This window comes from Mizuhopecten yessoensis, unplaced genomic scaffold, assembly GCF_002113885.1.
Source record: "Mizuhopecten yessoensis strain PY_sf001 unplaced genomic scaffold, ASM211388v2 scaffold10985, whole genome shotgun sequence".
NCBI lineage: Eukaryota > Metazoa > Mollusca > Bivalvia > Pectinida > Pectinidae > Mizuhopecten > Mizuhopecten yessoensis.
In genome coordinates, this window is record NW_018408820.1 from 1,003,381 (window position 1) to 1,015,133 (window position 11,753).

Consider the following 11,753-nt stretch of genomic DNA (forward strand, 5'->3'; position numbering starts at 1 on the left):
TAGCCCTTCACCCAAGCATGCTACTGGCCAAATATCATCTCCCTGGGCATTTTGGTTATTGAGAAGAAGATGTTTAAAGTTTTTGACATATTTGACCCCTGTGACCTTGAAAATAGGTGAAGGTCATTAATTTTAACAAACTTTGTAGCCCTTCATCCAAGTTTGCTTCTGGCCAAATATCGACACCCTAGGCCTTTCGGTTATTAAGAAGAAGTCGTTTAAAGTAAAATATTGACGCCGGACGCCGGACGGACGGACGGATGGACGGACGGACGACGGACGACGGACGCCGCGCCACGGCATACTTCGTGCCAGGTGAGCTAATAAAAACTCTGTGAGTAGGGAGGTTGTTACATGTAGGACTATAGACTTACAATGGTGCTGTACAAAATGTATACCCTGCAAATTGTGACAGAATCAAGACCACAAAAGGTACACCATGTGAAATCGAAGAGCTTACGGAGGTGTGATTCGATCTTCTGTAAAATTTCTCATATGTGCCATCAGGCACAAGTGGTGTCAATAAACCCAGATACAAGCAGTGCCGACAACAGCAGCTAGACAGTTTCGGGCTAGGGTCAAGTCAGGTGATATTTATATATATATCAGGTTGTGGAGCTGAAGCACATCTTCCGTGAAGAGTGCACATACTAATTAAGATACCCCCGGGGTCACGCAAGAGAGGGGGGGTGATGAGAGACAAAATAGGCAGGATGCAATGAACACGACGTCGGAACGGTAACAAGGTAGAGGACGGATACGAACAGCAAGAGTTATTTGTGCAGTTTCGGGAAAGTGTATAAGGAATAACTGGGGACTGAAGATACAAACAGGGAAGATGGGCTGTACACCAATTCTGAAAGTAGAACACCTTCCAGAGAAACATAGTGGGACGGAGATGGAGGTGATCCAGGATATACACCAGAATTAGCACAGCCTCCATGCATGTACCCGAGGACAAAGAGGAGCACAGCAGAGCGGAAGATTAAAATGTAGCCCACAACAGGCAGTAGGGAGGACAACGACGCGAGAAGCTGAAGCGACAACTGAACAAATAGGCTCACTGAATGGAAGCATTAGGACGAGAATGTGGATAACACATTCTACATGGAGAAACCCGCCTTATGACATGACCGCCTTGCGTCAAAACCACCTTGATTTATATGGGTAATTTATCGATTGCATTTCTGTACAAACAGTGCACTTTTCTCTCATTCCAGTGCAAGTGTGATACTACAGTCCAGTCCAGGAAAGGAGGGTTAACATGTTTTATTTTACCTCCCATTTCATGTGTATGATGGCACATTTAAACAACAATAACGTGACGTAACAAAAATTGAGAACATTCTAACACTGGATTAAGAAATAGCTGACTTGATGAACTTCAAAATTGAAATCGTGTATCAGTTGTATAAGTTTGAAACATGTTAATAACTTTCCGCTCAAGTTTGTCCAAAAAGTTTAGGGGGAAAAGCGATATTATAAATTGGTAACCAGTCAAAACACCATTTTTATGATTTATGAGCTAGTATTCTAGTGATTGGAATTAGAGAAAAATACTCTTTGATGTCAAGTAGCGAATGATAGGGAAATTCTACCCAAGGGTTTTCCAATTTGTTAAAATCCCAGTCTTGATGAGCTTTTGTCACAGTTAGACTATATTTTCAACATCTTGTTTGCCGATCATGACATTTCTAAATCAATCCTATGCGTTTCAAAAATACAGTATTCACAGATGATTTACAATTTGGTCCACCAACATCTTTTGACCTTGAATTACCCGAAAAACATTAATTTCGTATGGTTTTTCCAAACATGGTCTTTTATTGTGATAGTAAAATCGAACATTGAAGACTTACGTCAAAGTCCGTATGTTTTTCCTTATATATAACTACTGATATTTTATTTATGAATCAAACTTTTATAAGTAAATTGCTTGCTGTTTAGAACTACAATAAAAGTCTGATCGTTTGGAACTTTTGAAAGTTAAAACCGATAAATTGAAGTTAAGCAATTACTTGCACGAGAACATTAAATGTCCCGGGTCATTTTAACACCTAAACATGCAAACAACACTGTCTAAAAGCAGGAAAAATGTTTTTTTAATAACATTAAATTCATTGTTTATAGATTTCAATTTTCCTTGCCTTGTGTTCCATCACTTAACAGTCATGCAGTTTATACAGGGTCTTAAAGACATTCAAAGTTCAACATTTGTGAGTCGAAGTCTGAATGTTTAAATTTTTCCCGATGGTCCGGCAATGACTGAAACACCCCAAAACATTGATTACATGTCTATCACTCAGTGGTCCTTCTACTAGCCATGCCGATACATTAGTTTACTTGGTATGTATAGGAGTTCATCACTATGTCACATCTTCTATAGATGAGTTTTCTACCCTAATTTAGCCTTCATTCCTTTACATGTAGCTAAATAGCTCTTAATAGCACTTCAATGATTTTTATCTCTGGCACATTCTTAATTATTATGACAAACAAATTGAATATATTTACCGTTATAGACAAAAACAAGAGGCCCAGAGGGCCTGTATCGCTCACCTGGATACCTAAGCAATCATGGCAAAATATTCTCCAAATGAGATCAAGGGAATATGACAGACCCCAAGGCCAATCCTTGTAACATAGCTATATTATATTTTTCATGCCCAGCAATTTTATGTATGGTTATGGGGTGGGGATCTCAACTGTTTCCAAGCTTTGGCTCAGTAACTAGGTCCCTAGAGTTGTGGCCAGACCCCAGGATCGATTCTAATATCGTGACTGCATTTGTCTCTTTTTGCCCAGCATTTGTATATATAGTTTTGGGGTGGGGATCTCAACCGTTTCAAAGTTATGACCCAGGGGCCAAGTCTGCAAGGGTGGGGCAGACCCCAAGGTCTATTCTGATATCATGATTGCATTCGTCTCTTTATGCCCAGCATTTGTATATATAGTTTTGGGGTGGGGATCTCAACTGTTTTCAAGTTATGGCCCAGGGACTATGTCTCCAAGGGTGGGGCCAGACCCTAGGGACATCCTGGAAGCAAATGTGCATTCTTCTCTTTATACTCAGCATTTGTATATATGGTTATATGGTGGGGATCTCAACCATTTCCAAGTAATACATTTTATTGGCCCCACCCCATAGCCCGTGGGGTCAGCCCCACCATTTGTACAATTTTGAATCCCTGTCTCCCATGAATGCTTCCGACCAAATATGATCAATATAAATGGCATAGTTCTGCAGAAGAAGTTGCTTAAAGCAGTATAGCCAAATACCCTTTTTGTCCCTGCCCCTCAGCCCCCTGGGGGGTCAGTCACACCATTTGTACAATTTCAAATCCCTGCCTCCCAGGAATGCTTTTGATCAAATATGATTGATATCCAGTGCACAGTTCTTCAGAAGAAATCGTTTGAAGCAATATAGCCAAATTGCCCCCTTTTGGCCCCGCCCCTAAGCCCCCTGGGGAGTCAGCCTCACCATTTGTACAATTTTTAATCACCACCACCTAGGGATGCTTCCAGTCAAAAATGGTTGATATCCACTTCTTGGTTTCAGAGAAGTCGCTTAAAGCAATATAACCAAATTGCCCCCTTTTGGCCCTGCCCCTCAGCCCCCTGGGGGGTCAGCCCAACCATTTGTACAATTTTGAATCTCCACCACCTAGGGATGCTTCCAGTCAAATAAGGTTGATATCCATCACTTAGTTCCAGAGAAGAAGTCGCTTAAAGCAGTATAGCCAAATAACCTTTTTGACCCTGCCCCTCAGCCCCATGAGGGGTCAGCCACACCATTTGTACAATTTTAAATCCCTGCCTCCCAGGAATGCTTTTGATCAAATATGATTGATATCCAGTGCACAGTTCTTCAGAAGAAGTCGTTTGAAGCAATATAGCCAAATTGCCCCCTTTTGGCCCCGCCCCTAAGCCCCCTGGGGAGTCAGCCTCACCATTTGTACAATTTTTAATCACCACCACCTAGGGATGCTTCCAGTCAAAAATGGTTGATATCCACTTCTTGGTTCCAGAGAAGAAGTCGCTTAAAGCAATATGGCCAAATTGACCCCTTTTGGCCCCGCCCCTCAGCCCCCTGGGAGGTCAGCCCAACCATTTGTACAATTTTGAATCTCCACCACCTAGGGATGCTTCCAGTCAAATAAGGTTGATATTCATCACTTAGTTCCAGAGAAGAAGTCGCTTAAAGCAGTATAGCCAAATACCCTTTTTGGCCCTGCCCCTCAGCCCCCTGGGGGGTCAGCCACACCATTTGTACAATTTAAAATCCCTGCCTCCCAGGAATGCTTTTGATCAAATATGATTGATATCCAGTGCACAGTTCTTCAGAAGAAGTCTTTTGAAGCAATCTGGCCAAATTGCCCCCTTTTGGCCCCGCCCCTAAGCCCCCTGGGGAGTTAGGCTCACCATTTGTACAATTTTTAATCACCACCACCTAGGGATGCTTCCAGTCAAAAATGGTTGATATCCACTTCTTGGTTCCAGAGAAGAAGTCGCTTAAAGCAATATGGCCAAATTGACCCCTTTTGGCCCCGCCCCTCAGCCCCCTGGGAGGTCAGCCCCACCATTTGTACAATTTTGAATCCCCACCACCTAGGGATGCTTCCAGTCAAATTTAGTTTAATTCTAACAAGTGGTTAAGAAGAAGAAGTCGTTTAAAGAAATTGTTGACGTACGGACGACGGACGCCACGGTATGGCATAAGCTCACCTTTGGTCCTTCGGACCAGGTGAGCTAAAAACAGAAATTTTCAAATATATGTATGTTTTGCTAGGTTTTTCATCCCCAAAGTCATGTCATGACAGCCACATCAACAAACAACAGTTTAAATGGTCTATTTCTTTGACCTTTAAAGTTTGCACTCTAGAACTTCATTATCTTTAATTATAATATGCACTTGATTATGTAATACTTATCTCAATATTTTTTTAATGAATTTCTACTTTTACCTGGTCATTTTGTTTAGCAGACAGTTATACCATTAACCCTTTCACCCCTTGGTGACTTTAGTAGACTCTACCATTGCTTTATCTGGATGAGTCCATTGTGGTCCTCAGTGGTGAAAGTGTTAAGAAGGTAGAGTGAAGACGAAATTCTGTGCAAACAAACGGACATAACAAAACAATGCATCATTTTCACAAAATTTGAGGAGAAAACCTCCAAAAATTTTCATTTTTCAAATAGAATTGGGAAAATAGTTGAAAATTCCATCAATATTTAAAATTATTTAATGAAACTTAAAACAACAGAAACTAGCTCATTTAGCGCTTGAAGTATAAATTTCTGTAGTCTTTGTTATGGGAACCTATTCAATGGCTAGCAATACCTAAAAATCTATGAGATGTTACATCAACAATTTATCTGTTGGGTATAAATCAAACTTCTGTGTATATAATTGAAGTCCAACAGAGGAAATAATAGCTACGGTGTATATCACAGCTGAAAGAGATCACAACAGTTCACAATTTTTTTATACACTAACAACGACAGTCAATGGCACTGCTTCCTGTGTCTTTAATCTAATCTCCTGGCAAAGACAGAGATGTCCATGGTGCTTGAGATCATAAATCACATTTCAACAATCCCTTTCTGTCCAAAGAAAAAAACCCACTGTAACAATCAGATGTCTCAGTTATCACGCTCTAGCACATCGGGAATGTTCTGATAAAAGGTGATGATTATATCTTCAGTTTGTTTTGTGAGATTTGTTAAAATGTTTTCAGATTAAGGCAATTCGGCATGGCTGACATTGGAATTTCTTTGATCCTCTTTTCTCAAATATGACATCATATTCATAGCTGATGTGATACCATTGAAATGCCACCACATACATTATGCCAGAACGATATCTCCGGGATCCTAGATTGGTGTCGTTTGGAGCATCCGTAGCCTACATCATCCCCTTGGTATGGGAAAGATTATGTCTCTACCAGAATTGCGTTCCCAAGTCTTTGTTCTGGAGCCTCATTTTGTCCCCAGGTTTCTGTCTTTCAATGCAGGTAACTAATTCATAAGTCACTGTATCTCAGCTGAAGAACTGTTAACTATTGTTTATATTTAACAGTCAATCCCTACAACTTCTACCCAACACATTTGCCAAGTTCTTTGCATTTAGCACCAGTGACAGGAAAGTGCTGAGCACTTTTGATGATAGTGAAAATCTTGACTTAGATGAAATCCTAGGCATTGATCACTGTGCCAGACAGTAATCAAATGTTAAGTCCTAGCACTTTATAGATGTTTGTCAATGTGTCATTCACGATAAAAAACTTGACCATTGGTCACTGTGCTTGAACAAGGTTATTTTTTAGTGCTTTGATAACATTATAGTCATGGACAAATATCATCTACATTTGTACACACTTAACCAGTGGTCACTTGATCAAAGTCTAGCACTTAAGACGTGAGCAAATTCCTCAATAAATATGAAAACCATGCCATTGATCACTGTATCTGAGCCACAGTGAAGTGTTTAGCACTACTGATATCGAGGAAGAACGGCCCGTCCTGATTGGGCAGAAAGGTACATGGCATTATGTTGTAAACGCCCCCTGATATTTTCTCTAACTGTAGTACACAGTAGCCAGGACGGAAATCTCCAGACGTTGTCTTGGTGAATGTCCCTGGAGCTCCGGGAACATTCTCACTGACTGCTCGCACCTCAAATCCAACACTGTACTGCCTGCAAAATCATAGGTATTTATTTCAAAAAGGATTGAGAATACAAGTTTTAATGATAAATACATTATTTTGAATACTGAAAGACCAGTTATAGTCATCTAATATGCAAACTTTCATAAATTGTAGTTTTTTTTCTATTGAGGGAACACTTATCCAGTAAAAATCCAGTAGTTTAATACTGCCTTTTACAAAATATCTATTGCAAAGGCAGAATTGTCTCCCCTTAAACAGACATAATGGAGCATTTCCGTTCCTTCATGTGAGATAATGTAGCTAGCTTGTTTTTGCACAGGTAACAACCAAGAAATAGTTTGACTTCATTATGAATTTACTGCCAATCCAAATCAACCCTTTTACTACTAGTCTGATATATAATACAGGATTTAGAGACATCTGTCCCCGTTGCCTTATCTAATGGACAAATTATTTTGCTACTGATTGGTACGTCTAGGCCAAAAAAAATGATGATTCAGTTTATGACTTATATATATAAGTGTAACAGAGGTTATTTGTTTTCAATGCCTCAGCTAAGAGCCAACCACTACTGTAATGATTTCAGTTCATATAATTAAAGAAATTTCTTCTAGTTGGCATTAGTAGGCATATGGTCATGACAAATCATATGAAGCACAATTGTGATTCATGTTGAAGTTGCCATTTCCAGTTGGCATATTCATATTGATCAAAAAAGCAAATGAAAGCAGTTCTAAATAATAATTGTATGCAAGATAAACTAATTTCAAAATTGATAAATGTTTATATTAAACTGCATTCAGCTGGCATTCATAGGCAATATGAATGCCAACTGAAAGCAGTTCAATGCTTATATCACTGTTACTGATATCACGAGAGTCTGAGCTACTGTTGATGCATTGTCTATGAAACAGAGACACACACAAACAGTTGGATGTATTGTCTAGGAAACAGACACACATACAAACAGTTGGATGTATTGTCTATGAAACAGACACACAGTTGGATGCATTGTCTATGAAACAGACACACACACAAACAGTTGGATGTATTGTCTATGAAACAGACACACATACAAACAGTTGGATGTATTGTCTATGAAACAGACACACATACAAACAGTTGGATGTATTGTCTATGAAACAGACACACATACAAACAGTTGGATGTATTGTCTATGAAACAGACACACATACAAACAGTTGGATGTATTGTCTATGAAACAGACACACATACAAACAGTTGGATGTATTGTCTATGAAACAGACACACATACAAACAGTTGGATGTATTGTCTATGAAACAGACACACATACAAACAGTTGGATGTATTGTCTATGAAACAGACACACATACAAACAGTTGGATGTATTGTCTATGAAACAGACACACATACAAACAGTTGGATGTATTGTCTATGAAACAGACACACATACAAACAGTTGGATGTATTGTCTATGAAACAGACACACATACAAACAGTTGGATGTATTGTCTATGAAACAGACACACATACAAACAGTTGGATGTATTGTCTATGAAACAGACACACATACAAACAGTTGGATGTATTGTCTATGAAACAGACACACATACAAACAGTTGGATGTATTGTCTATGAAACAGACACACATACAAACAGTTGGATGTATTGTCTATGAAACAGACACACATACAAACAGTTGGATGTATTGTCTATGAAACAGACACACATACAAACAGTTGGATGTATTGTCTATGAAACAGACACACATACAAACAGTTGGATGTATTGTCTATGAAACAGACACACATACAAACAGTTGGATGTATTGTCTATGAAACAGACACACATACAAACAGTTGGATGTATTGTCTATGAAACAGACACACATACAAACAGTTGGATGTATTGTCTATGAAACAGACACACATACAAACAGTTGGATGTATTGTCTATGAAACAGACACACATACAAACAGTTGGATGTATTGTCTATGAAACAGACACACATACAAACAGTTGGATGTATTGTCTATGAAACAGACACACATACAAACAGTTGGATGTATTGTCTATGAAACAGACACACATACAAACAGTTGGATGTATTGTCTATGAAACAGACACACATACAAACAGTTGGATGTATTGTCTATGAAACAGACACACATACAAACAGTTGGATGTATTGTCTATGAAACAGACACACATACAAACAGTTGGATGTATTGTCTATGAAACAGACACACATACAAACAGTTGGATGTATTGTCTATGAAACAGACACACATACAAACAGTTGGATGCATTGTCTATGAAACAGACACACATACAAACAGTTGGATGCATTGTCTATGAAACAGACACGCATACAAACAGTTGGATGTATTGTCACAATAACACTCAAACTCTTCAGGCTTACTTTGGCCCCAGGAGTTCAATCATGAGGTAGTTGTCTGTCGTGCTGTTGTCCAACTGTACTTGGTGTATAGGGTTGAGGTTATGAGTATCAGTATAGTTACTGCAGCCTCCAGCAGATCTGCCCTTCCACTGGCCATTTATCTGAAAAACATCAATTTAGTAACTTAGCTATACAGATTATATTATGACTTTGTATTAATGAATTAAGGCTATCTCCCTTTGTAATACTGATTGATTTAAGACAAAGTTACTTCCCTTTATGATAACGATTGATTTAAGACAAAGTTACCTCCCTTTGTGATAACGATTGATTTAAGACAAAATTACCTCCCTTTGTGATAACGATTGATTTAAGACAAAGCTATCTCCTTTGTGATAACGATTGATTTAAGACAAAGTTACCTCCCTTTGTGATAAAGATTGATTTAAGACAAAATTACCTCCCTTTGTGATAATAAACTGAAATATTAGATTCAAAATCAATGACTGTACAAGCACAAGAACAGTACATAGTTTTTTTTTATTGTTGTTTGATTAAGTTAATTAAATTAGACAATACAAGAAAAATCATATCAATATCTTCACCTTCATCATCGTCACTATTAAGACATACTTGCTCATCCATCAAATCAGATATCATTTTGTCAGGGATTGATTCATTATCCTTGCTCTGGTCACTATATGGACACACTTACCCGTTTGTCAAACTGTTTTTGGTAGGGGTCAATTATCTTTGTCATAGTCACTATGTAGACACTTACCCTTTTGTCAAACTGTTTTTGGTAGGGGTCCAGTATCTTCGTCATGGTGAACTCACAGGAAGAATAGGCACGCAATGAGTAGTGGATGGTGTTGTTTTTCTCGTACTGTGACACTACCAGGGTATAACTGGTACTGCCTTTCTCCTCCACCATCTTACACAGGTAGTGTGGTGTGTTGATCCTCACTCCATCCTTATACGGAGGTGGTGAATCTAGACACAAAGTAAATGTTATCTTCCTATCACAGGTAGTGTGGTGTGTTGATCCTCGCCCCATCCTTATATGGAGGTGGTGAATCTAGACACAAAGTAAATGTTATCTTACTATCACAGGTAGTGTGGTGTGTTGATCCTCACTCCAACTTATATGGAGGTGGCGAATCTAGACACAAAGTACATGTTATCTTACTATCACAGGTAGTGTGGTGTGTTGATCCTCACCCCATCCTTATATGGAGGTGGTGAATCTAGACACAAAGTAAATGTTATCTTACTATCACAGGTAATGTTGTGTGTTGATCCTCACTCCATCCTTATATGGAGGTGGCGAATCTAGACACAAAGTAAATGTTATCTTACTTTCACAGATAGTGTGGTGTGTTGATCCTCACCCCATCCTTATACGGAGGTGGCGAATCTAGACACAAAGTAAATGTTATGTTACTATCACAGGTAGTGTGGTGTGTTGATCCTCACTCCATCCTTATATGGGGGTGGTGAATCTAGACACAAAGTAAATGTTATCTTACCTTCACAGATAGTGTGGTGTGTTGATCCTCACCCCATCCTTATATGGAGGTGGCAGATCTAGACACAAAGTAAATGTTATCTTGCTATCACAGGTAGTGTGGCGTGTTGATCCTCACTCCATCCTTATATGGAGGTTGCGAATCTAAGACACAAAGTAAATGTTATCTTACTATCACAGGTAGTGTGGTGTGTTGATCCTCACCCCATCCTTATATGGAGGTGGCAAATCTAGACACAAAGTAAATGTTATCTTGCTATCACAGGTAGTGTGGTGTGTTGATCCTCACTCCATCCTTATATGGGGGTGGTGAATCTAGACACAAAGTAAATGTTATCTTACTATCACAGGGAGTGTGGTGTGTTGATCCTCACCCCATCCTTATACGGAGGTGGCGAATCTAGACACAAAGTTAATGTTATCTTGCTATCACAGGTAGTGTGGTGTGTTGATCCTCACCCCATCCTTATATGGAGTTGGCAAATCTAGACACAAAGTAAATGTTATCTTGCTATCACAGGTAGTGTGGTGTGTTGATCCTCACCCCATCCTTATACGGAGGTGGCGAATCTAGACACAAAGTACATGTTATCTTACTATCACAGATGTAGTAGCTTGATAACGCTCAACAATACAGAGAAGTGACAGTCACAAAACAATAGTAAGCCTGCCTGAGGGAGTATGAATGTTTTAGGGTCACTTAAATCATTATATAATTTGTAGAAGAAAACAGAAAAAAGCAACCAGCAGACCAGAATTCGAACCCAGGATCTTCAAACTCTAGACGGATGCTCTAACCAACTGAGTTATCTGGTCATCGCTGATCGACCCAGTCCAGTTCTTCTACATTCCTTCCTCATTCAACAAATTATTCGACTCCAAAGACAGATGACACCCTATATCGCCTTCTGTGGGTGTGTTAAGCTGGGCGCTAAATGTAACAGGAAAAGGAACAAGAGGCCTAATGGGCCTGCATCGCTCACCTGTTATTAATCTAACACTTGTAATCTTAAGATTTCATAAGAACCTATTAAAAGATTTAAACATATGACGCCTCTGACCTTGATTGTTGAACAAGGACATTAGGTTGAAAGTGGATCAAGGTCATTCATTTGAACTAACATGGTAGTCCTTCATCCCAGCATGCTACAGGCCCAATTTCAGTACCCTGG

The 11,753-nt window shown here is 39.2% G+C and overlaps 1 protein-coding gene across 1 annotated transcript in view; it reads right to left on the bottom strand.

Moving 5' to 3' along the window:
* Positions 1 to 4,870: 4,870 nt before the first annotated feature.
* Positions 4,871 to 11,753, bottom strand: part of LOC110464353 (calpain-7-like) — a 31,983-nt gene continuing 25,100 nt past the window's right edge. The window contains exons 18-20 of the mRNA XM_021519535.1: positions 9,835 to 10,046; positions 9,075 to 9,214; positions 4,871 to 6,697 (exon numbers count right to left, since the gene is read on the bottom strand). Coding sequence (XP_021375210.1) covers positions 6,460 to 6,697; positions 9,075 to 9,214; positions 9,835 to 10,046 — 590 coding nt within the window. The 3' untranslated portion in view covers positions 4,871 to 6,459. The remainder of the gene's footprint in view (positions 6,698 to 9,074; positions 9,215 to 9,834; positions 10,047 to 11,753) is intronic.